Source organism: Thermothelomyces heterothallicus (assembly GCF_042370625.1).
Source record: "Thermothelomyces heterothallicus CBS 202.75 unplaced genomic scaffold P884_scaffold_32, whole genome shotgun sequence".
NCBI classification, from domain to species: domain Eukaryota; kingdom Fungi; phylum Ascomycota; class Sordariomycetes; order Sordariales; family Chaetomiaceae; genus Thermothelomyces; species Thermothelomyces heterothallicus.
The window spans coordinates 225695-252069 of NW_027192593.1; the positions used below are offsets into that span (position 1 = coordinate 225695).

At 57.9% G+C, this 26375-nt stretch overlaps 1 protein-coding gene and 1 non-coding gene across 2 annotated transcripts; both read right to left on the reverse strand.

The window, feature by feature from the left end:
- Positions 1–89: 89 nt before the first annotated feature.
- P884DRAFT_t168 lies at positions 90–171 on the reverse strand. Its single transcript has one exon. It is a non-coding gene; the product is annotated as a tRNA-Asp (tRNA).
- Positions 172–896: 725 nt separating this feature from the next.
- P884DRAFT_210416 (non-ribosomal peptide synthetase) lies at positions 897–25951 on the reverse strand (the record flags this gene model as incomplete). The annotated part of the gene is made up of 10 exons (XM_069438998.1): positions 897–3431; positions 3485–5803; positions 5873–6264; positions 6324–13343; positions 13408–15774; positions 16125–16201; positions 16341–24367; positions 24429–24737; positions 24830–25261; positions 25457–25951. 10 exons carry the CDS (start codon positions 25949–25951, stop codon positions 897–899), a joined length of 23973 nt encoding a protein of 7990 aa, XP_069294111.1.
- Between the last annotated feature and the right edge of the window lie 424 nt (positions 25952–26375).

A 26375-nucleotide genomic window follows, 5' to 3' on the forward strand; every position in this document is an offset into this window, starting at 1 on the left:
GATCAAAAAGAACAGAAAACAGCGGTGACATGGGTAAGATATGTAACAGCTTCCTTCCCCCAGGTAAAAAAAGCACACCCACTGTGGTTCTCTCCCGCCGGGAATTGAACCCGGGTCTCGAGCGATGTCGAATATGACAAGCTCACATACTGACCACTATACTACGGAAGACACACGAATGTTTGGCATTCATCGTAGGAGGTGGGGCGGATGTGGATACCCGCAAAGCCGATAAAGTATTATGGATTTTGGGCAATGTCCCCTCTATCCCAGCTGCGGACGCACACCCTTTGTCGTATATACGAGGAGACCATTTGCGCCTTAACAGTGGACCCTAAGCAGTGTGGTGTATTAAGAAGAGCAGCTGCCATGCTGCTTTATTAGGATTTCTATCATATGATAGTGCTTCTACTACGTAGTAATGTCCTATAATTACATCCCATCCTTTAGGTTGCAGGGAAAGTTAAGCGAGCACCGGATAAGGCGATCATAGGTCTGACGAACTTCACCTCCGAATTCAAATATAAAGCCAGGAAGTTTTGAGCTATTATGGAAACATTACTTGTACATACTAAGAATTGGGACTTTTGAATCTGATGGGATTGATCAAAGCCAAATAGAATTGACCCTTTTGTTAACTATCGCGTATTTAATTAAGGGAAAAACACCACAAGCCACTAGGATAAAAGAAATAATAGCGAGAATAAGCAACAGACAGTAATTAAACCATACGGACTCATCAAGTAAGAAAACATAATAGAAACCAAAACAAAAGAAAGACTCAAACCAACACTAAGTAACAAACTTTTCGAACTTTTTATGAGCAATCACGTAAAGTCGAACACCAATCTTCTGTTCCACTAGCAAGTCCCCTGCACAAACCCCTCGAAAAAGTCTTAAGAAACAGTCACAGGCTGCTCTCCCTTCTTCTTGGTCGTAAATTTCCTCTTCACCAACCCATTGATCACCTTTGTAAACTTTGTGGATGACTCTGACTTCACTGACTTGAGGTGCACGACCGGGAACGTCGCAGCCTTCTGCATCTCCTTGGCGGGGGAGGGCTCGGCGGGCACAGGAATGTGTCTCGCGACAAGCGCCACGTGACTGCGCAAGGTGGGATGGGCGACCAAGTCTTCGAGCCGTGGCGCCGTCGTGCCCTGTTGTTCTTGGCCGAGCAGCCAGGAGAGTTGGGCGAGGCCGATAATGTCGCCACCGAGGGCGAAAAAGGAGTCGTCCATGTTGATGGGCTTCGGTTGTGCGTGCTCTGCCGTGCCTGTTGTCTGATCTGCGTCGGGCCTGAGGACCTGACGCCAGGCCTCGCTGACCCGCGCGGTGAGGTCAGCGAGCTGTTTCTCGCCGAGGTGCTGAAGCTGGGAATGGAGTGCCGTGTCGTCCAGGTCCGGGTTGGTATCGTTGGAGGCCGGCGCCACCTCGTCGAACGGCAATTGCTGCGGCCTGCCGCGGAGGTCCTCTGCAGAGGGCAACGCCAGGTCCGGGTCGGTAGCGAAGAGCTGCGCTGTGCTGCAGAGCATTTCGAGCACACGCCCGGCAAAGTCGCGCGGGATAGGACCCCCTTCGGCGAAGCTCAAAATGATCTCGTACTTGTCATCCTCTGGGAGAGGACGCGAGAAGATGGAGAGGTCGGCAAAGTCTTCCTGAGCCGCTGAGGCACAGCCAACATTGTAGGTGACGTTGCCGAGGCGCACTTGGCCGCCCTGATCGATGTTCTGGTGCTGAACCGTCGATGAGAAGTAGGTCCAGCGAGGCCACGAGGTGCAGTGGCGGATGATCTCGCGGAAGCCCAAAACCTCGTGGGACATGTTGGCGACCTGCTGGTCTTGGACCTGGCGGAGGAGCTGTCGGGCTGTCCAATTCGGACCGCTGCCGAACTGGACGCGCACCGGCACCATGTTCAAGCAGGGGCCAACCATATTGCCAACACCGTCAACGGCGGCATTGCGCCCGCTGATGGTATGCCCAAAGACAATGTCAGAGCTGGCCGAGAGCTGGGCTAGCACGTATGCCCATGCGGCCTTGACAATGGTTGCGGTTGTGATGTGGCCGGACCCCACGGTCGGCAGCCGAACGGACTGCTTGAGAGATGCAGGGGCCGAGCCTATGTTTCTGTTATAGCTTGGCCCGTTGCGGCGAACAATCTCCGTCATCGTTGACCCTTCGAGGAGCTCCTTCCAGTGCTGGTAGTGTTCCGAAGTAAGAGCCCCGGCCGAAGCGCGTAGATAATTGGCAAATGTGGGCGGCCGGGGAACCGCCTCATCCCCGTATGCCGCTTGAAGGGCTGCCAGAATCTTGGGGAAACACACACCATCGTACTGAGCGTGCGAGAGGCGCAGCAGTATCCTATGGCGGTTGCTGGAGCGTTGCTTGACCACGGTGAACTCCACAAATGACTCGCCAAGTTTAGGCGCCGCGCCGTCCTGTCCAACATTGAAGGACTGCGGCGACCCATCTGTTTCAACGACGTGGAAGGCGGGCCGAAGAGTGCGCAAGATCACTTGCAGGAAGCGTCCGTCAGAAGGAACGAAGACGGTACGCAGGATGTCGAGGGCCTGCACTATGCGGAAGCATGCACGTTTGAGTTCTACGAGATTCAGAGGCCCGTCTCCGTCCAGATAGAAATAGTTCAGCATCCACCGAGACTCGAGTAACGCGCCGGTGACAGCAAGCGATTGGAAGTCTGTTGCAGGGAGGACGTCCATGATGCCGCCCCGGAAAACGCAGACCTGTGGGACGATACTGGTCTGCAGGAAGGCGTCCACGTTGGATGCGGCCAGAAGCGAAAACCGTTCGTAGAGCTCGCTCTTTCTGGATCCAGGCGTCAATGTTCCAGTCGTCGCCAACGCCAGCTCACTGCCGATGGAAAACACGTCCGTCGTGGGCCGAACGCTGGCGACCATTGCGTCGAAGCACGGGTTGCGGAAGACATCCGCGACAGTGAGTGAAAGTCCTTGGTCCCTGGCCTCGCCGGCGAGCTTCATGGCCGTTATGCTGTCCCCTCCGAGGTCAAAGAAGCTGTCGTGCCCGGAAATGGAACCCTCGGGGAGATCGAGCAAGGCGCTCCACAACGATCGGAGGATCTTCGCGCACCCGCTCTGGATAGCTGGCTCGTTGAGCGGCGTTCCATACTTGTCAGAAGACGTCCTTGCCGATGTATACGTGCTCCTTGGTGTCACCCCGCTTGTCCTTTCAAGCATAAAGTCCTCCGCTAAACCTGGATCGCTCATCGAATTGCCGCGGAGCTCAGCGTCCAGGTCCCGAACTGACAGGGCTGGCCGGTTAATGAAGGCCTCAAGGATCTGAGTCATAGTTCTGGCCACCTCCTCGGCCTGGTTGTCGCTGACGTGGTCGGACCAGTATCGGAGAACAATGCCCTCGCTGTCCCTTGTGGTCTCAACATTGACTGTGATGGCGTACTGCACGGAGATCGTTAGCAAGAACAAAGTTGGCGGGTCAAGCCATGACATACCTCGCTCGGATCGTGACCATATTCCATATCAAACGAGATGGCTTCGCCGATTCCTCTTTCACCACTTTCGGTGTGGTTCTGGATCGAGACCGAAGTGTTGTACAGTGGTTTGCCTGTCATGCCAAGTTCGTGCTGCACACGTGCCAGAGAGCAGTGCTGGTACTGAATGCTCTGAATATGTTCGTCCTGGGCCATTCGGAAGACGTCCACGAGAGTCTTGCCCTTCGAGATCTGGACACGGCAACAGAGCATATTGATCAACGTGCCAACGATGCGTTCGACATCCTCGACCGGAGCATCACGACCAGCTGTCAGATACCCGAAGCAGACGTCATCACAACCCGTGTATTTGCGCAGCACCAAGGCCCATGTTGCGTGCATGATATTGGCGAGGGTGATTTGCATCTGCTCGGAGAGACGGCGGAGCTCGGCGTAGCGGTTGAACCGGACAGCCGTGGCGCGCAGACTCCTCTTGTCGGTGACAAGCGTAGTCGAGCTGCTGTTGAGGCTTGGAAAGTAGCAGGGCTTCAGGCCTTTCAGATAACGCATCCAGTAGTTACTGTCCTCGCCAGCAGGCATGTTGCAGATATACTGCACGTAACGGCTGTAAGGAGGAGCGGGCGAGACTTCGAGTGTGCCTATGTATGCAGATGCCAGTTCGCCCAGAACAACCGCGAGTGAGCCGCCATCCATGGCAGCGTGATTGACCTGGAGCTTCATGAGCACTCTCCCGCTGTGCGTTGTGCATAGGATGACCATATGGGGCAGTGGTGGTCTCTGAGCTGCAGGAAACGTGGCCCTGCTGAGCACATCCATAGCTTCGCTATCGCTGCTACTGAGCAGAACTGGTGTGCTGGCCACTCTTCTCAGAACCACTTGGTCGAAGCTGCCGCCGCGACGGACGCTCTCAATGAAGATTGTCCGGAGAGCTGCATGGCGGTGCACCACCTTCTCCCACGATCGCGCGAGTCTCCGGGCATCGACAATGTGGCCTGGGTTCCTGTTGGCTATCTTGTAGACGGCATGGAAGATGTAGGCATCCGGATTCCGCAGTTGGCTGATTAGCATACCCTCCTGAACTGGCGTACATGGGTAGATGTCCTCGATCTGGGAGAAGGAGACGCGATCAATTCCGGCGCGCGGAAGAGCAACCTCGGTCAGCATGCGGAGTCCGTCATATGTCATGGGCAACAGTGGGTAGTCGCTAAGAGTCGGCTCCTCAGGATGCCCTGCGAGGGTCGTGGCCATCTCTTGAAGATTGTCTTTGCAAGCACTGATCCACTTGCGGACATCGCTTGCCCGACCCAGGCTGCGGTCATACATGAAATCGAACCTCAGCCTGTTGTTGACCACGATGGCAGAGATCTCAAATAGAGCCAGCCTCCTTGTCTCTGGCCCAACGTCGGCAACCTTGGAAGCATCGAGGTCGTCGATATCGACTTGGATATCGACTTGGCGGACCAGTGCGTCGGCTTGTTCATGTTTCTGAGCTCCAACACCACCGCCCAAGTAGTTGAACAGGATTTCCATAGGACTCCATGTGGCACTGGCAGCTCCTCCGAGCTGCTTGTGAGTGAAGTACAGCCGGTCGTTTCCTGAAATACTGCGCCGTACGTCCTTGGTCCGTCGTAGGGTGTCGAGGACATTGTTGTTACTCACTCGGATAGGAACCACCAGAGGGCATATTGTGGTGAACCAGCCAACAGTCTGGGATAGGTCAATGCTAGAGCCCTCGGGTGCTTCGCGCCCATGGTTCTCGATGTGCAGCGTCGGCACGCTCCTGTCGATAAATGTCTCCGCAAAGGCGTGCGCGATAGCGGCAAGGAATAGGTCTAGTGGCTCCGACCTGAATGCCTTGTTCGAAGGTCCCAGAGATAGCCTTGTCGTTTCCTCATCGAGGATGAAGGTCTCAATCTCGGTGTTGCCATAAGTAAGTGGTCCCTGGATGTTCCAGTAGTTCAGGTCGGTTGGAACCTCTTCAAATGGTAGGAGGTTCTCTGCATTAACCGTCTTGCAGTGGGCGAACTGCTGTGCACACCAGAACTGGAAAGACAGGGGCAATTCGGGTGAAAGAGAGCCAGTTTCAAGAAGCTGACTAAGATCTTGGACGAGGATGCGCCACGAGACCATGTCGATGACGAGGTGATGAGCGACCATGGAGAGGACTGTATGATCCTGGTCCTTCACAACACACAGGTCCGCTCTAAACACCGGGCCGTGCTTGATGGAGAGACCGGATTGTGCTGCTGCGGTGATGGTAGTTATCTCACTGCGAGACTTCAGGTGATGTTCCAAGCAGTGGTAGGACGAACCGCTCATCTGTTGGTGCTGCTTAGTACTCACATTGCGGAAACTAGGGTAGTGGCTGCCACGAATTTTCAAACCTACCTTCGTAACCCGCTGCATCCATCTGCCATCATGGGTCTTCTCAAAGCGTGCGCGAAGCATGGAGTGGCGTTGGACGATCGAAGCGATGGCCTGCTTGATGGTTTCGACGGAAACTCGGCGGCTGACCCCCAGTGTACAGCTTTGGTTAAACCGAGCGTTGCCGACATGCTGAACGGCTGACTTCAGGTACAGCGATTGAATTGGGGACAGTGCAAAAGGCTGTTCCTCTGGCTCCTCCTTCTGTACTCGGGGAGTTGCTGGCAAAGGGAGTCCCTCTGCGAGCTCGGCTAGATGGACGACCGACTTGCATCGGAGCACATCTTGGATGGTTAGCTTGATCTTAGCATTTCGGGCCCGTGAGACGACGCCCATTGCCATGATGCTGTCTCCGCCTGTACCGCTGTCAGTGAACCAGTGACTCGAACAATACTGTTAGTCAGGGTCGACCTACCCAACCCAAGGAATGGCTGATTGAGTTTGATGTGCTCGATGGGTAAGTCCAGTTCCTCTGCCCAGATCTGCCTCAGAATATGGACAGGCTCAGCAATTTCACTCACTTCCTCCTCGTCATCTCCAGGGTGGACCGCGAGACTGCGTGCGATACGTTCATACTCGGCGCTGTCAAGTTCCTCAACCCACTCCGTAACTCTCTTCCGGTCGATCTGGCCCGACAAGGAACATGGCATCCTTTCGAGAACAATCCAAACTGCAGGAACCGTGTAATGCGGGAGCGTGTCGGCCAGGCGAGCCTGAATTTGAGCAATTTCGTCGCGGGCTCGGGCCATCACCTCAGGAGGGCCATCAAGTGGATGGCAGCCATCAGCCGCGAGGGCCATACCAGCGGGGTCGTCGTCAGAAGGAACAGGAACTCCGGCCATGCTGTTTAAGGTGACGAGGCCGACGAGTTGTTTCTTGCAAGGACCCTTCTGGGGTTGCACCACAGCGGCGATGAGCACATGGCGGTCGGTCGAGAGGTGGCTTTCGATGTCTCCTAGCTCTATGCGCTGGCCGTTGGTTTTGAATTGCCCGTCACGGCGGCCAACGAACTCGATCTTCCCGTCCGACCGGTACCGGACAAGATCACCGGTGCGGTAGATCCGCGTGGGAGGGGTGACGCCTGCGAGCTGTTCCCTTGTTGCCCAAGGAGGGTGGTCGATAAAGACCTGCGATGTCTTCTCCGGGTCGCCGAGATAGCCGCGGGATACTAACGGACCGCTGATGGCCAGCTCGCCTACGGCGCCCACGGGCGCAAGCTGGTCATTACGGCCCTCTTTGGGGTCGATAATCCACAACCGCGCTGCCGGGGTTCCGCGGCCGATGGTGGTGTGATCCCTCTCCGTTGACACATGAGGGTTGACGACAGCAAGGACGCTCGTCTCGGTGGCACCGTAGCCGTTCATGAGCTCGACGCGGTCCGCCCAGCGGGCGACAGTTTCGTCCGTCATGGCCTCGCCGCCGCACACTAGGGTCTTCAAAGTCGAGCAGACAATGTCTGGATTGAGCATATTGGCAACGGACGGCGTTATGAATGCCCAGGTTGCGCGCAGCTGGGCCATTGACGTTTCCAAGGTGTGGAGGCGATCGTATTCTGTTGGTACGCATACACAGCCGCCGATCGTGAGGGGCGCGAGGACCTCCAGAAGGGCCACATCGAAGGCAAGAGAGCAGAAGTGGAAGACGCGCGAAGACGCATTCATGTTCAATACGCGGGTAAACGCATCGGAACTGCTGCAGAAGTTGCGATGGGTTATGACGATACCCTTTGGCTTTTCTGTACCGCCCGATGTGAAAAGCACGTACGCCGTGTTTCCGGGGTTGGCGGCGGCGGGAAGCTCATGGCCATGCGACGAGGGCAGATTGCAAAGCATGGTACCATCAACCGGGAGGGACGTTTTGATGTGGCCCGAGAAGCGGGAGGCGAAATCGGGGCTGCAGACGATGAGAGCGGGACTGATCGATTCCAAGACCTCCCTGTGCCGGCTTGATGGATGGGCGGGGTCTAGCGGGACAAAAGCACCACCCGCCATCAAGATACCCAACAAGACGACGACCGACCAAGCCGATCGCTCGAGGCATACGGGCACAAGTGTCTCCGGCCCGACGCCGAGCTGGCGGAGATGGAGTGCTAGGCGGGATGCATAATCGCGGATCTGGCTGTACGTCAGCTCTGCATCCCAGGCGCTGATACCAATCTGGTCGGGCTGTGCAGATGCCTGCTCCAGGAAGAGGTCATGAATGCATGTTTCCACGGCCTCGAGTTGACTTGCACGGTTCCACCTTGCAATCAAGGACACGTCTTCGGGGCTGATGGCTTGGATGTCTCTCAGCTTGGCATCCCTGACTGCAGACTTCTCCACGAGACGCTTGAGAACGGCTTGGAACTGATAGACAAGGCGCTTTGTATGCCAAGGAGTGAGCACCCTCTCGTCGTAGTGGAATGTGGCCTCAATACTGCTGTCGGTAGCGGTGCACTCCAGCACAAGTGGATGGGTGAAGAAACTCTCGGTGGAGGAGCCGCCTTGGAAATCCCAATCAGGGTCGTCCAAGTGTTGCTGTGACTTCTCACTTTGAGGCGTAGGAGACGAGGTGGTTTGAATGACGAGAAGATTTGTGAACTCGCAAGCCGCGAAACAGTCGGAGTCAAGCCGCTTGATGTGCTGGAGACCCAGGTGCTGATGAAGAACCAATTGGCTGGCCATCGTGTGCAAGGCTTGCAGGAATTCGTCGAGGCGCATCTCACGGTCCAGCTGCACTCGGGTTGGGACGGTGGTAAAAGTTGGTCCAGCCATTTCCTCCACCCCGGGGACGTTCACGTTGCGGCCAGCTAGCGTTTCCCCAAATACCACGTCGTCGAACCCTGTGTAAGCCGCCTGAAGAATAGCCCATGCTGCTCGAATCAAGGTGGCGGTGGTGATATCGCCCAGAGCCCCGGTGCGGCGGATGTCGATTCTGCGAGTCTCCGCTCTGAACCTTGGAGTGTCGGACTGGCTTGCGACAGAGAACGGGGTTTGAGGGAAGTGAGTGATGGAAGAAGAGCCCCTAAGACGGTCTCTCCAGAAGTTTTCGGAAGCAGCGATGTTTCTCCCTCTCAGGTACCGAATGAATCCGACGTATGGGGCGCTACTCAGAGTGACGGCCTTCTGCGCTCCGGAAACAGCGTTGTTATACACGTCCTGCACCCGTCTTGCAAGAAGACGTAGGCTCCAACCATCGTAAAGAGCGTGGTGGATGCCCCAAACAAAATGACGGCCTGCGGGCTCGTCGACAATGGCGTATCTGGTGAGCGCACTCCCACTCCCAAGCCCCAGTGATTGTCCCTTGGCAATTGCAACCTCTAGGCTTGACTCATTGTGCCACACGATTGGCCCTGGGGCAATGACGACTTGGAGGAAACCGGATGAAGCAGTATGTGCAATCCGGGTGCGCAGAATATCAGTCTCGTCAACAACGACCTGCCAGGACGCCTTGAAGCGATGCAAATCGATATTGTCTGGAAGGGCAAGCGTGTTCACCGCCACGTAAGCGCCCGCCTGCTTGCTTGCGAGTGTGACGAGGCCTTCCTGAAGCGGGCTGCAGGGATACATGTCCTGAATGTTGCTGCGAGGGATCCCGCATAGAGCGGAAACTTCCTCCAGAAGATCGTTGAGCTTGGAGCGGGCTATCAGATCGAAAGGCTTGATTTCCGCCTCGGGCGCAGCCACCGACTCCAGACCGTCACAGGCCCGAGCCATGTCGGCGAGGACGGGCTTCTCAAATATGTCCAGGATAGTCAGGTTCATCTTGTGGGCACGCGCGGCTCCAACAAGACGCATCGCCGTAAGTGAATCACCGCCTAGACGGAAGAAGCTGTCTTCGGAACCAACAGAGCCGGTTGGGAGCCCTAGCACTGACTCCCACATACTCTGGAGCTTCTTCTCCGTCTCGCTGTCTGGTCCTCTGTGCGTGGCATCGGCGGGGACAGCGCAGAGCCTGTATCCTGACACAAAGTCACGGCTCGCCTCCTCAACTGCTCGGCGTAGTTGTCGTCGGTCGAGCTTGCCCGCCGACGTCCAGGGCATGGCCGAGACAGGGATGAAGAGCTGCGGTACCATATAAGATGGCAAGTGTGCGGAAACATGTGTCTCGACAGCCAGCGCGAGTTTGCGGGTCGACTCGTTCATTGGCAATAATGAGAAGCTCGGGGCGGAGGCTTCTGAACTTGGCAAGCTGAAGAAGAGCGCAAGTGCCTTGGTTGTAGAGCGACCGGTGGATGGCGACAAGACCTCCACGGCAGATTGCGCATCGTCTGGTAGGCCACCTCGGCAGTGGAATTCGATCTCGCCCAGCTCAATGCGTCTGCCGTTCAACTTGATCTGTGTGTCCTTGCGCGAGATATACGAGACTGACCCGTCCGAGTTGTAACGCACGAGATCGCCTGTCCTGTACATTCTGTTTCCATCACGCCACATTGACCGGGGGAATCCGGGAAGGTTCTTCCACTCCGGCGATTGGATGAAGGACTTCTCGGTCTGCTCCTTGTTGTTGAGATAACCGCGAGCTACGAGGCGGCCCTCAACCACCAGCTCTCCGACGGCGCCAATTGGTACGAGGCGATTGTAGTTCTCTGGATCGACGACCCAGATGCGGCCGCCAACGGCAGTGCCGATGTTAGACCGGTCGGCGTTGCGTACGCGGCGAGACTCATCCACCTTTGTGCTTGTAGTCGCCACCACGGAGCACTCTGTTGGCCCATAGGCATTGACCAGGGCGCACCGCGTACCCCACCTCTCGATGTGACCGGCGGCCATAGCCTCTCCGCCTGTGACGAGGGTCTTGAGGCATGGAACGCTCTCAGGCTTGACAGTGCTGGCCACAGACGGTGTGAGAAGAGTCCAGGTAACACCCATGTCGCGAATCACTGCGGCCAAATCGTTCAATCTGGCCTCGTCGGAGGGCACACAGACGCAACCACCAACGAGGAGACACGAGAGGGTCTCCATGATGCTTGCGTCGAAGGTGTAAGAGGCGAATTGCAACACGCGAGAGTCCGAATGCATGAACATGGCTTTGGCATGAGCAAGAGCTCCGGTACAGAAGGCGGCGTGCTCAATGACGGTGCCCTTGGGCTTCCCTGTCGTTCCGGAGGTGAAGATGACGTAGGCCGGATTGGAAGGTTTGACCGTGGACCTGAATGGGGTAACCCCCGAGTTTGCTTCCCTTTCGAGGAGTGAGATGGACCTGGCGTCGACCACGAAGGCCTTGGCTGCGACATTGTTCATCTTTGCATTGTGTTCTGGCGAGCAGAGCACGATCTTGGCATTGACGTCCTGGATGAGCTGCCGAAGGCGGCTCTCCGGATGGCTGTGGTCCAGGTTGACGAAGGCACCACCTGCCTTCAGGACCGCGAGCTGTGCGATCACAGTCCAGGCCGACTTCTCGAAACAGAGCGGAACAAACACTTCTGGCCCAACTCCGCCCTCGGACACCAGGTACCGTGCCAGGGCGGTTGCGGCTCGATCCAGTTCGCGGTAGGTAAATGACGCGTCCCATCCGCATACGGCAAGGGTTGAGGCCGGACGGTTGAAAGCGTGCTGTTCGATAATATCGTGCACGCAACGCTCGACATGGGGGAGCTCATAGTCGTTCCAGGAGCGTATCTTGTCAACTCCTGCGCGGCCAACGAGATCTAGTTCTCCCACGGTGCGATCGTCCGCACCATTGCTGACCAGGTCCTTCAAGGCCTGCTCAAAAGTGGCAGCGACGTTCTTGATCTGAGCATCCGACACGACGTTCCTCCAGTAGCTGAAGTGAACTTCGACTGCCTTTTCTGTCGCCTCGACATTGACAGCAACAGCAAACTCGCTTGGGTCCTCGGCATTAAGAACGCGATAGCGCAGGGTGGGTTGAGGGGAGTGCTGTTCGCCGACGTGACCGGCCTCGATGCGTTTCTGGTACGTGAAGCCGGTATTGAACAACACCGCGCCTGGGAGCCCGAGCTCATGCTGCATCTCAGCCAGGGAGCAGCTCTGGTGAGAAAGGGCATCGGTGAGGTCTGTCCGCATGGTGTCGAGCGCCTCCGCAACCTCGGTCTCAGGGGAGACGTGAAGGCGGCAGACAAGCATGTTGATGAAGGCGCCCACGGCGTTCTCGATGTTTGCAACAGGAATGTCTCGGCCCGATGCCAGGTAGCCGAAGATGACCTCGTCTGCGCCAGTGTACGCGCGCAGTACGAGGGCCCATACGAACTGCAGCAGCATGGAGACAGTGATGCCAGAGCTGCCGCAGTACTCGTTCAACTGGGACATGCTGTCGAAGGTGATAACATGCTCACCAAGCGACGGTCGCTCCGAAGAGGCGCCATCGGCAAGCGAGGGGAAGATACAAGGCTCAGCCCCGCCCAGGTAGTCCTTCCAGTACCGAACACTCTGGCTTCGTGGCTGAGACTGAATATGGGCAATGTACTCGCGATAGGGCGGCACTGGTTTGCTGACTGCACTCTTCCCGTACGCGTCCATCAAGTCGTTAAGGAGGATTGGCATTGACGAACCGTCAGAGATGGCGTGGCTAATCTCCAGTCTGCAGAAGACATGCCCCGTCTGGCTTCGGCAAACGGTCAGGTAATGGGGTGGTTTCTTTTCTCGATAATCCATGCTCGTAACGGTTCGGAGCTTGTGAAGAGCCTCTTCGTCTGTGCTGCTCTCGAGTAGCTGAGTTCTTCTCGTCGCACTGCGAAGGACGACCTGGTCCATCAAACTCTCGTCACCCACTGTGTCAACAAAGATGGTCCTCAAAGTCGAGTGTCGCCGGATAACGGATTGCCAGGCATCAAGCAGCTGCTCAAGGTTGATGCTCGCGCCATTAGAGGGTTCGACTTGGAAGATGGCCTTGTACCCATACTTTTCGGGGTCACGCATTTGACTTATCAGTAAGCCTCGCTGCATGGGAGAGCAAGGATAGACATCCTCGACGTCAGAGAGGCAGACTCCGGCATCTCGAAGTCTCTGATCCAGGTTCTCGATGCCGTAGTAGGCGAGGGGCAGGAGAGGGAATGCGCTGAGGGTCTTCTCCGGCGTGTGTTGCATCAACCTCCCCGGGGCGTCCTGGAGGAGAGATCTGCACTCTTCTACCCATTTCCTGAGCGACTCCTGGTGCTTCATATGCTTGTTGTGCACAAAAGAAAGCTTCATCCGTCCGCCAACGACCACAGCCGATACCTCGACTAGTGCAAGGCGACGTACGTCCTTGCCAATGTCCGATGAGGTGTTCACGCCCTGTCCGATGCCGTCGTCAAGAGGCTGGAGGAAGGTGTCGGCTCGGCTCAATTGTTGCATCTGTCCTAGGTAATTGAACGCAACCTCGACTGGCCAGCCAACGTCGTACTCCTCGCGGCCTTCGGACGTAAGCAGACGATAGGCGAAGTAAGGCCGTCCTTTCCCAGCCAGGCGTTGCCTGTAGTCCTTAACCCACCGGATGGCGGCGAGGATGTCATCGTCTGCCAGATCAATTAGCAAAGTTCGTTGCGGGCCCTGACTTTGACGTCAATCGGCGGAGCTTACCGGAAGATGCCTCGTCTGGGAGATGGACTGGGTAGAGGGTAGTGAACCACCCAACCGTGCGGGAGAGATCGATCCTGTCGTCCCAGGGTTCTCGACCGTGACCTTCGTTGTAGATTGTGGGCACTCCTCGGCGACCACCAGTGGCATTCCGGAATGATTGAAGGAGAACTGCGAGGAGGACGTCAAGAACGTCCGTCTGCAAAGGAGCGTGGCACTCAGGACCCAATAGCGAGGCAGTCGTATCGTAGTCGAGCTCAATGTCTCCTGTTGGAATGGCGTCGTCATGGACGTTCGGAAAGCCGGCCATTCCCCAATATTCCAAGTCGATGGTTGACGCCTCGTGATGGGGAAGGAGGGAGCTGCCATTCTTCTCCATCTGTGCTAGCTCCGACTGCTTCCTGGTCCAGGTTTGGAAGGATAACGACGTAGAAGGCTTCATGGTCCCAGTGGCAAGGAAGTCCTCGAGATCTTGGAGCAAGATACCCCATGACACGACGTCGACGACCAGGTGATGAATTGTGATGAAGACGTAGACCTCTTTGCTGTCCTTCCCAATAATGCACCAGTCGGCTGCCAACAGCGGCCCCTTTTTAAAGTTCAGCGCAGCTTGAGAGTTCTGGATGCGCCTGTCTATGCGACTTGCGTTTCCGATGACGTGCGTCTTGAAACGGTAAGAACCAGCGACATCAGAAGTGATTCGCTGGCGCCAGTTGCCTGCGCCGTCGCGACGGAACCGTGCTCGGAGCATCGAGTGTGTCTCAACCAAGGCGTGCAGACCGCGCCCGAACTCGTGGGGGCTGGTATTCTTGGCTAGTCGAAGTAGCACGCTCTGGTTGAACCGCATGTCGGGTTGGTCGTGAGATTTCCCATGATGTGCCGGGTACATTGCCTCAAAATACAGCTGCTGGATGGGCGACGGGTCAAATTCGTAGTGATCCTCGCCGGTGGCTGTAGTTTTGCTTGCATTCGACTGTTTCGCATCGGCAAGGCCGGCTTTGAGGGCGAGCTCATAGACGGACTTGCTGCTGATGATGTCCGAGACAGCGACGCGGATGCCCTGGGCCCGACACTTGGCCATGACTTGCATGGCGGTAATGCTGTCGCCCCCAAGATGCAGGAAAGAGACATTCTGACCAATCCTTTCTGGACCGACATTAAGTACCTGACTCCAGATCGACTTGAGACGCTCGTCAATGGGGACGGCGGTATACGAGGGTGTAGCTTTGGTCATCTGGGCTTGTCCGGCAGAATGGGCAGCATTGATCTTGTCCAGCGTTTCTTCGCCGATGCCTTCCACAAATCTAGCCACGCTGTTGCGGTCAAGTTTTCCAGATGGCAGGAGAGGGATGGATTCAACTACCATCCAAGTTGAGGGGACCATGTACGCCGGCACCTTCTCTCTTAGCCTGTCCTGGACTTTGTCCACCGCCGAAGCCGCTTCCTTCGAAGTGACCAGCTCCAGCTTGCCGGAGCTGCTGCCGGCGAATTCTCGAAGGGATAACACCGCCACCAGACGGTTGGCACAAGGGCCGGTCTTTGGTAGAAGAACAAGAGCGTGGCGAACGGCGTTATCGGAAACGAGATGGTGGATGATCTCATCGAGCTCGAGCCGTTGGCCGTTGAGCTTGGCCTGAGAGTCATCTTTGCGGCCCATATATGCCATCTCGCCCAAGACGTCGTCGCATATCCGTACTAGGTCACCGGTCTTGTACATGCGACGCGGGGCTGCCGGCTGCATGTCGGGATAGCGCGTGGCATCATCCAGCGCCCACTTGGGATTCTCGATAAAGACCTCGCGAGTCTTGGCTTCATTCTTGAGGTATCCGTCCGAGAGAGTGGGTCCTTCAACCAGTAGCTCACCGACAGAACCAACTGGTGCAAGACGGTCGTGGTTCTGCGGATCAACGATCCAGCAGCGGCCGAGTCCCCTCCCAAGGTTCGCTGGGTTGGACCAGGGCCGCATCCGGGGGTTCGCAGTCGCCACGACGGCGCACTCGCTGGGACCGTATGCGTTGACGAGGTTCACCTTGTCGGCCCATGTCTCAAGATGGCTCTTGGACATGGCCTCGCCGCCGAGGATCAAGGTCTTCAGGTGTGGTACGCTGGCGGGCTCGAGGACGCGGGCGAAGGAGGGCGTAAGGAGCGTCATGGTGACTCCCATCTGCTCCATGACGGCCGCGATGTTGCCGTTCGTGCGGTCTTCATCGCGGGGGACACAGACGGTACCGCCAAGCATGAGCGTCGTCAGGATTTCGACGAGGGAGGCATCGAAGGTGTAAGAAGCGAACTGCAGGAAGCGGAACGGCGGCGTCATGAGCATTGCTGGGCCGTGGGCCGCAGCGCCGGAGCAGAACGCCGTATGAGAGACTGTGCATGGTGGTTAGTTGGATAGTCGAGAACAATCCCCAGCCCGCTGGGTATGTGGGCGAGTCAGGTAAGCAAGGTATGGCGGCAGTGGCCGATTGTTGGAAGAAGAATGCTATTTCCGATGAGGTGTAGGAAGCCTGGGAAAGGGCGCGCATTCAGCGGACCAGGGCAGCTCCCGCTGGCAGGTACCACTGTGGGGGTAGATGCCGCAATATTCGGGAGTGCACCCGACGCAGTAGTTGAGATGAATCAGGCACCACCGCCACCGAGACGAAAGGATGGGCAAAAAAAAAAAAAAAAAAAAAAAAAAAAAAAAAAAAAAAAAAAAGAGCAACGAAAACTGCGCTTACTGATGGTCCCTTTTGGCTTCCCCGTCGTTCCAGACGTGAAGATGACATATGCCGGATCGCATGGTCGACAGGCTTCTCTCAGTTAGCAGCTTCCTTTCATGTGATTCCAGTTTCATGGCCGCGATTTCAAGGCAGCTAGCCCTTCAGGAAACTTTTCAACGCAAAAAGCGATGCGTTTGCATCGCCTAGCGAAGGAGGGGGAGTAAAGAAGGTAACGCACCTCCTGTCTTAGGGACTGGCCGAGACGCCCGCTCCAGCGCTTTCAGATTTGCGAGGTCAACTGGCACAACAGTTCTGACAACCTCAGCGCACAGAGACTGATACTTTGGCGAGCACAACACTACTTTTGCATCGCAATCACCGACAATCTCGCGTAACCGTGCGACAGGATGCGCGGGATCCAGCGGCACAAACGCAGCACCGGCCTTAAGCACAGCGAGGATAGCGACGACTGCAAAGGTTGACTTTTCAAAGCAGAACGGAACGAACCTGCTGCCGTTAGCGCCGACACCCTTTGACATGAGCTCTCCTGCTAACGCGGTCGAAAGCGTGTCCAGCTCGCCGGTGGACAGGGTCGCGTCCCAACCGACCACGGCCGGTTCAGAAGCGCCCCGACGAGCCATCTGATCGCCAATCAAGTCGTGGATGAGCCTCTCGACCAGCGGCCCGGGAATCTTGTTCCAGCCCCGGAGCGTTGCTTTATCCTCCGGGCTGAGCAGTTCCATGTCCCCGACTTTGACGCCCTGAGCCTGGGGCGCAGACAGACGCGGCAGAATCCAGTCAAACTGCCCGAGCATCCGTATGACTTGCCACTGCGGCACCACATCGGCATCGAAGATGGCACGCATCTGGATCTCCTCGACACCATTGCCGCCCCGACCGAACGTGCACGTCACGTTGAGCGGAAGGCTGAAGAAGTCAGACCCCTGAGCCGTCCCTCCGCCAGTCATTTCGCTCCACAGATCGCTTTCGGGGACTTCGTCGGCCATGTCGATGACGAGGAGGTTCTTGAAGTCGCAAGCCGCCGCCACGGCGGGGCCCAGGGCTCGGATGCGCTGCAAACCGGTAAACTGGTGCGGGACGGCATCGTTCAGCTGCTTCTGCACGTCAACGAGCAGCTGCTGCACGCTCATGGCTCGGTCGATGCGGACGCGCCGCGGGACCGACGCCAGCGTCGGGCCGATCATGTCCGCGATGCCCGCGACGGGAATGTCGCGACCGTTGAGGATCTCGCCGAAGACGACGTCGTCCGAGGACGCGTAAATCGACACGACCAGCGCCCATGCCGCGCGCAAGAAGGAGGACATGGTCAAGTTGCTGCCCTTGCGCTTGGCGAAGCGTACGGACCGAGTCACCTGGCTCGTCGCCTGCACGCGGTGTCCGGGATGCGGGAGCTGCGGGAAGTGAGCGGCGCCGGGTGCGGAGAGCTTTTCGGTCCAGAAGGCGTCCGAGACGGAGGCGTCAAGTGACGACAGGTGTTCCACGAAGCGGGAGTAGCTTGGTGTTGGGACAACAGGCGCCTCTGGGTGCTGGTGCCTCGCCTCGACCCGGCTCAGCAGTGTTGGAAGACTCCATCCGTCATAGACAGCGTGGTGCGAGGTCCAAACGAACGTCGGCTGCACGCTGTTCTCATCGATGATGGTGTATCGAGAAAGGATGCCACCATCGTGCGGTGGTAGATGACGGTGCGTCTCGGGAAGGCTGTCGGCACTTGCTGCTGTCTCCCAGCTGATATCACCGCGAACAACAACTTGCAAAAACCCGATGTTCTCGACAAAGACCACGCGGGTCCGGAGAATTGCCTCTGAGTCTACAACGTCCTGCCATGCCTTCTTGAACCTTGCCAGGTCGACGCCAGCAGGCAGCCGGTAGAAGTTGACGGCAACATACGCGCCAGGCTGTCTTTGAGACGCGGCTATAAGGCCCGCCTGCAAGGGGGTGCAGGGTAAGATGTCTTCGATGGAATCAACATCGATGCAGCAGATGGATGCCACTGAGTGCTGGAGTTCTTGCAGGCTCATCGAAGCCATGTCCTTGAGTAGGGAGAATGGCGGAGTCGGACCCGGCAGAGGCTCGTCGGCGACGGGACTGTCTGCGGAGCCGCCCCCATCCGTGGTCACAGCATCCATACCTCTTCCCGTGGCTGTCTTTGCCATTTCGGAAAGCTTTGGCGACTGAAAGATGCTAGCTACGGCTAGGACAATGCCTCTCTGTCGTGCAGCAGCAGCCAGGCGCATAGCCCCCACCGAGTCGCCGCCCTGAGTGAAGAAATTGTCGTCTGCTGTGATGGACTCCGCCGGGAGGTTGAGAACGGATGCCCAGAGCTCTTGCAACTGCTTCTCCATTGGCGTTTCCGGTGCACGACCGCCACCAGTCGCAGCCCCGAGACGATAATCAGCGATGCTGCCTGATAGTTCTTGAGCCATGGTTCGCAGGCAGCGGCGGTCTAGCTTGCCCGATGAGGTGAGCGGCATCCTGGAGACGGGCAGGAACAGGCTTGGAACCATATAGGACGCGACCCGTGCCATCAGGGCGGCAGCCATGGTTTGGGCAAAGGAGCAGAACTCCGGGTCCATAGGGAGAATGCGGGCCTCCTCCGTTCGATCCGGTGAGAGGCAGACGAATACTGCCAGTGCCTTCTTGGTCCGCCCCGGAGTCACCAGCTCGACAGAGGACTGCGCTGTGGCCGGCAGAATGGTCTTGACATGATGCTCAATCTCTCCCAGCTCTATCCGTTGTCCGTGCAACTTGACCTGAGTGTCTTTGCGGCCAAGATAAACCAGCGATCCATCAGAGTTGTATCGCACGAGGTCGCCAGTCTTGTACATCCTCCGCAGCCCCTTCTCAGCGTGGTATGGATCCTCTTTCGCCCACTTCGGCATCTGAATGAACGCCTTGGCCGTCTCGACGGGTTTGTTGAGATACCCTCGAGCAAGAATAGGACCCTCGATAAGCAGCTCGCCCACGCACCCGACAGGCACAAGCCGGTCATGGTCTTTGGGGTCCACAACCCACGACACACTCCCGACGCTGGTACCAATGTTACTAACGTCACCGTTTTGGTCGAGGTGCAGCTTGTGCGTCGCGTTGATGGAGCATTCGCTCGGGCCGTATTGGTTGTGCACGGGCACGACGCCTCCCCATGCGTCCAACACCTCGCGCGTCAGGGCCTCGCCGCCGACACAGAGGCCACGAATCTTTGGCACTTGCTCCGGCCGCAGCATCGCCGCGACGGTTGGCGTCAGATCCATAAAGTTAGCGTCGAGCTTGTCGATTGCCCCCGGCAGGTTCCCGAGCCTGTCCTCTTCGGAGGGTACGCATACACAGCCGCCGTGGATCAATGTTGTGAACATCTCCTCGATGCTGTTGTCGAATGTGTGTGTCGCGAATTGGAGGAAACGGGTGTGCGGTCCAATGCCCAGGGCCGAGCCATGTGCAAGACAACTCGACACAAGAGCCTGGTGACAGAGAACGACTCCCTTGGGCTTGCCAGTGCTACCCGAGGTGAACATGACGAAGGCGGGGTTCTCGGGCGTGACCCCGGACGGTATCTCTTCGGTGCCCGACACCGAAGGGAGTTGGGCTAGCAGTCCGGGCCCAGTGGCCACTACGTGCGGTACCATAGCCTCAAACAACATGGCGCGGGCCTCGGATGCAACGACAACTCGAGCGCCCGCATCGATTACCTTCCCCTCGAGGGCGGAGGCGGGGTGAGTGGCATCGAGAGGCACCACACCGCCGCCTGCCTTGAGCACCGCAAGCATTGAGATGGTAGTCCAGGCAGACTTGTCAAAACATACGGGAACGAGGGCCTCAGGACAGACCCCCAATTTGACGAGGTGCTGGGCTAGCCGATTGGCCAAGTTGTTCATCTCCTCGTACGTGAAGTCCCCGTCCCAACCACGTATGGCCTGGGCTTTTGGACGGAGGGCCACCTGCTTCTCCACCATACGGTGCATGCAATCAAAGGTAGTGGCTGGCATCTTGGCATTCCATGACCAGATGTCCTCTTTGGTTGAAGCATGGACGTTGTCCAGCTGGGAGATTGGAACCTCGGCGTTCTCGGCGATATTTTGCAGGGCCTGAATGAAGGTTGCCGTGACGTGCCGGGCTTGAGCGCTGGAGATGGCGTCGGTCCAGTAGTCGAGGTCGATTGCAGCCTTTCCATCATTGTCTATCTCGATGTTGAGCGAGATGGGGTACTCGGTCGGGTCGTGGATCGCCGCTATGTCCTCGCATACTAGTGAATCTTTTGATGCATTCGGCTTCGGTTCCAGGCGGCGGTATGAGATGCAGGTGTTGAACAGAGCCATACCGCCCGGCATGTTAAGAGCGTGCTGAACTTCGGCCAGCGAGGTTTGAGCGTAGGGGTTACAGTCGAGCTGGTCTCTTTGCACAGCCTCAAGAAGACGCATCAGAGAGGGCTGATCGTCTCCTACACCACCGAGTTTGACCCGCTGGGTAGCCATGTTGATGAAGGGGCCAACAGCATCCTGGGAGCACTCAAGAGCAGCATCGCGGCCAGAAACGAGGTAGCCGAAGCAGACATCGTCGCTGCCAGTGTAACACGCAAGCGTCAAGGCCCAGGCGGCGTGGAGGGCATTGGGCAGGGTGAACCCCGTCCTGGTGCAGAAGCCATGCAACGCAGCCAACCCGGGAACCTCAACACGAAGCGTGCACAACTCCCTCTTCTCCTCTGCGACATCGATTCCGTCGTTAAGAACAGGGAAGTGACACGGCTCGATGCCAGACAGGTAATCCTTCCAGAATGCGACATCCACCTCGAGGCTGCGGCGCTGCAGCTTGGCCACAAAGGGGCTGAAGAGAGGCTTTGGCAGCCGCTCCAAGGAGCCCTCGTACGCTCGTCCAAGGTCGCGCAGAAGAATGTCCATAGAAGCACCATCCATGATGGCATGGCTCAGCTCCATAACGCAAGCTACGGCACTGCTGCAGTAGAAGATGGAGAAACGGTGCTGCGGCGACTGGTCCGTGTATTGCATGGGCTCCAAGCTGTCGACCAGGATGCGCACTTCGGCTTCGCTGATGCACTCGCGCACGATCATCGGGGGCTCAGTTTCCTTCAGAACCACTTGATCGTAACTGCCAGCCTCTGCCTGGCTGATTGCGTCCACGAAAACAGTGCGGAGCAGCGCGTGATGGCGCACGACTTGCTTCCAAGCGCCCACGACCCGTTGAGCATTCACAGAGCCATCATCGCTGCCACTGAGCCTGAGTTGGAACGTGCGGCGCACGGCGTAAAAGTTTCCGTCCTTGGTTCGACTCAGCAACAACCCCTGCTGGATTGGTGAGGCAGGGTAGATGTCCTCGATCGCGTCCCAGCCCCGTTCTCCCGCAAGACCAGGGAGCTTGGTCTGCTCAAACGTCCGGAGATCTGCGAGGGTGACCTTTGGTAGCAACACGAGGTCGCTGGCTGTGATGGTTCGCCCCAGCTTTGGCAAGGTTCCGGCAGCCTCGGCCAGAACCCCACGGCAGTTGGCTACCCACTTGCGGATGCGGTCCTGGTGTCTCATGCCGCCGTTCCATGCGAAACCGAACCGTAGCGCCCCGTGTACGATGACAGCGGAGATCTCAAAGAGCGCAAACCGCGGCGCCCTCGTGCCAAAGTCTGCCGTCGGGCTGCCGGGGTGCGCCTCGCCAGCCATAAGTGCGCCTTCGGCCGGCTGGAACAGGGCGACCTTGCGTTCGAGCTGCTGGTAGCGACCGTGAAAGTTGAACGAGACCTCCATGTTCTTGTGTCGCGGCGCCCACTTCTCTCGGCCTTCAGGGGTGTGGAATCTGGCGGCGAAGTACGCTCGCCCATTGGCCGGAACCCGGCGACGGATGTCCTTGACCTGGATCAGGGCATCGGCAAAGCTCGCCGGGGACGAGAGGGCGATAGGGAAGAGGGTGGTAAACCAGCCGACGGTGCGAGCAATGTCAATGTCCTCGCGGGGTGGCTCGCGACCGTGACCCTCGTTGAAGATGGCCGGGGGCGCACGGTCAGCAAAGGTGGCCTGGAAGGACCAGATCAGCGCGGCGAGGAGTAGGTCGACGGTCTCTGTGCCGAAGGGGAAGTGGCACTCGTTAAGCAGGGTAGCTGAAGTGGCCGCGTCCAAGTCGAAACCCTGGCATTCCACGTCGCCATACAGATTGGGCTGATTGTGCATGCCCCAGTAGGTGAACTGGGCGTCTGGGACTTGGTCAGCGGACGGGAGAACCTGGCTGAGAGGCTTGTCGGCGCAGTCCTCAATCTGCAGAGCCGCCCACTGTCGGAACGACAGAGATTCGTGGACAGCGCGGGCTGAGGGGTTTTCCACGAGTTCCTCGATCTCTTCCAAAAGCACCCGCCACGAGACAAGGTCGACGACAAGATGATGCACCGTCATGAATAGCATCTGCTCGCCACTGGATTGGAAGGTGAAGAGCTCCGCCGCAAACAATGGCCCGTAGCGAGCGTCCAGGCAGCCTTGTGCGCTTGCAATGCCGGCGTCAGCGTCATCACGGGTTGATATCCTGCGAGTCCGGAGACGATAGGAGCCTTCTACGTCCGATGTGATGAACTGCTTCCACCGTCCGTCGTCCCTCCGGGCGAAGCGAGCCCTGAGCATGGCGTGGCGGTTCACGACGACCTGAATGGCGTGTCGGACCGCGGATGTCTCTACTCGGCGAGCGAGGCGCAGGAGGAAGCTCTGGTTGAAGTGCTCATCACCGTGCGCTCCGCCCCGAACTTCAAAGTGCAGCTGCTGGATGGGCGTCAGCTCGAAAGGAACGTTGAGCGCACCGGCGTTGCCGTCGTCCCCGTTTTCAGCTCGCCCACCGGTTCCTTGACTCATCGGCTTGGCGGCGGCAGCCAGCTGTCTCAAGGATTTGGCCCTGAGAACGTCCTGGACAGATACGTTGAGGTGCGCTTTCTTCGCGTGACTGGCGCAGGCCATAGCCGAGATGGAGTCTCCCCCGAGACTGAGAAAGCTGCGATCATCGGGATCGATTTGGTCGGCGGGGAAATTCAAAACCAGACTCCAGATGTCACGAAGCCGATTCTCAACTTCGGAGAGTGTGTGGGCGTTGCTGGCGTTGCCGACGTTGCCATTTACGGAGGCTGCATTGTTCTTGGACGCATGCTGCTCCCTGATGATGTCCTGACACTGCTCCGCAGTGAGGACGGTTTCGACCCAAGTAGCTACCGTTTTCCGGTCCATCTTGCGAGAAGGCAGCATGGGAATGGCCTCAACGCACAGCCAGACTGAGGGCACCATGTACGCTGGCAAATGCTCACTTATCCGTGAACGGATGCTCTCTAAGATGGGCTCAGTCAATGACGGATTTCCGGCCAGGTTCAGGAATCCCTCTCCCGGTTTTCTGCCCTCGGAGGCAGGAATCGATGGAGTCGAGAGCGAGAGCACAGTGACGAGACGATTCGCTAATGGGCCCTTCTTCGGAAGAAGCACGAGAGCGTGTTGGACGCTCTCATCAACAGCTAAGTTGTGTTCAATTTCGCCCAGCTCGATGCGTTGGCCATGGAGCTTGATCTGGGTGTCCTTACGTCCGATGTAGGTGAATGATCCGGACTCTGAGTTGTAGCGGGCCAAATCACCCGTCTTATAAAAACGGCGGGGCGAATTGGCCTCAGAGCTCGCCCACCTCGGGTTCAGGACGAAGCTCTCTTCCGTCTTGGCAGGGTCATTCAGATATCCCCTGGCCAGACTGGGCCCCTCCAGCAGCATCTCGCCCACACAACCGACGGGAACCAGCCGATCATGATCAGCAGGGTCGACTAGCCATACTCGCACGCCACAGGGAAAGCCGATGTCGGTGGGCTCGGTTTCCGGTCCAACACTGGAGTTCGCCAGGGCAGCGACAGAGCACTCGGCTGGGCCATAGCCGTTGACGAGTTCGAGATGCGACCAAGTGGCGACATGAGAGCGCGACATAGCCTCGCCCGCCAGCACCAGCCTGCGGAGGCCAGGGACAGCAGCCGGAGTGAGGAAGTTGACAAAGGATGGGGTGAGAACGGCGAAGTTGACCCTCATTCGGTTCATAGCGCCAGCGAGATCGTTGAGGCGCTCATGCTCGTCGGGAATGCAGACGCACCCTCCCACCATGAGGGTTGTCATAATCTCGACAATGCTTGCGTCGAAAGTGTGAGCCGCAAACTGCAACACACGGCAGGTGTCGTCAAAGCGGAGGGCTGGCGCATGCCGTCGCGCACCGGAGCAATAGGCTCGGTGTTCAATAATGGTCCCCTAATGGAAAAGATAATGTCAGTAGGTGAAGACACGATCGGGCGCGGCCGGGACAACTGACCTTGGGCTTGCCAGTGGAACCCGAGGTAAAGATAACGTATGCCACATCGTTGCTGCTAACAATCGGTAGGCTCGTAGAAGCACGCTCCGACTGCGCCCTGGCAGCGTCCGAAACGGTGGCGTCATCCAAGGGCAACACGGTGTCAACGAGGCCGGCAAGCTTCTCGACGAGGTGGCTAGAGCACAAGACGAGTTTGGCTTCTACCGATGCGCAGAGACCCCGGAGCCGTTCCAAGGGATGGGATGCGTCCAGGGGCACGAATGCCCCGCCCGCTTTCAGGACCGCGAGCATTGCTACTATTGTCCATTTCTGCTCGCTTGCATTAGCCGGCGCGGTTCCCAGGAGATGTGAAGGAACTCCAAGAGAGGAAAAGGAAAAAAAAAAAAGGTGGAATAACGCACCGATTTCTCGAAGCAGAGTGGTATAAGAACCTCGGGCCCAACGCCGAGCGTCACGAGGTAGGCGGCCATGATGCCAGCCACGGCATCTAGGTCGCGAAAGGTGAACGAGCCGTCCCAGGCACAAACCGCCTCCTCGTCGGGACGCTCCCGTACCCGGTCCGCAATCACATCGTGAATGCAGCGCTCGACGGGGTCAATTTCATAGGCCTCGTTCCACTCGCGAACGCGGTCCAGGTTTGCCCGACTCAAGTACTCAAGGGAGCTCAGGGGCGCCTCGGGGGCGCTCGTGAGGATGCCCGATAGGATGTGGTCCAAGGTGCTGGCCACCAGCGCGCCGAGCGCCGGCGACATGCCCAGTAGGCTGCTGTTCCATTCCAGAAACAGGCTCAGGCCGGTGGCGCCGCGCTTGGCTAGTAGCCGTATCTTGTGTTGCTGTGTGTTTCCCAACGTCAGCCGAGGAATGAAAGGGCAGGAAGGGTTAGGGTTGGTTTTGGGCTGACAAAGGGAGCAAGCTAAGCTTTTGGGATGCTCGCCCCGCTGCACCCCCCCCCCCCCCGGGGCTTTCGGGTGCCAAGGGGGGGTGGGGCCAAGTGCCGGGATTGGGGCGCGAAGAGAGGAGCCACTTACCGGCTCCAAAACAGGGCACGGCGTCGATCCTGCGGTGAAGCTCCACAAAACAACAGCGGTGTCAAAGATTGATCGATCCGGGTCGCTGCTCCGCAAAAACCGGGAGGGGACCGGGGGCAGGTGGCCGGAAAGCTGCGCTCTGGTGCGGTCGACGGTTCGGGCAATGGGTTCTCCGCCGTCGAGGAGGAAACGAGCGACGATGGGATCGTGAGTGTCATGGCCACCGAGTTGGAAGCCAAAGTTGACGTCATCCTGGCCGGTGTAGCATCGTAGGAAGAGAGCCCAGGCCGTCCGGAGGACCGCAGCAAACCGCTCGGGATCCGATGATGACAGAGCAAACAGCTTTGCCGCTTGCTCGACCTCGACCCGGACCGAGGAGAGCTGCCTGGCCGCCCCCGCGGCGGCGTCCCTGGCCGGACGACCAAAGTTTGGAAACCGACATGGCGCTGCCCCCTTCAGGTAGACCTCCCAGTCGCTGACTCTGGTTGCGTTCATGGTCGTGACCGTCTCGATGTGGATGGGGGTGGAAGGGGCAGCAAAACAGAGAAGGTGTATGTGAGTGAGTGAGTGAGTGGGTGGGTGGGTGGGTGAGTGTGTGTGTGTGTGTGTGTGTGTGTATGGGCGAGTGTGTCTTTGTGCGCAAGCGCGCTGCGAGAGATAGTATACGCCCACGGGCGTGTATTGGTGTGTGATTGTGGGTATGTGTGTATGTATGGGTAAAGGAGATTATGTGTGTGTGTATGGGTAGAGGTATATGTGTAGGTGTGTGTGCGTTGTGCCTGTATGTGTGAGCCTGCGTGGGTGAGTAGGCGAGTGAGTGAGATTTGTGCGGCAACCTGGCTGCCAGGGAGGTTGGGGAGGGGAAGGGAGGAAAGGGTGACGGCGGTGAAGTTTGAATCGATAATGGCGCTGAGAACTG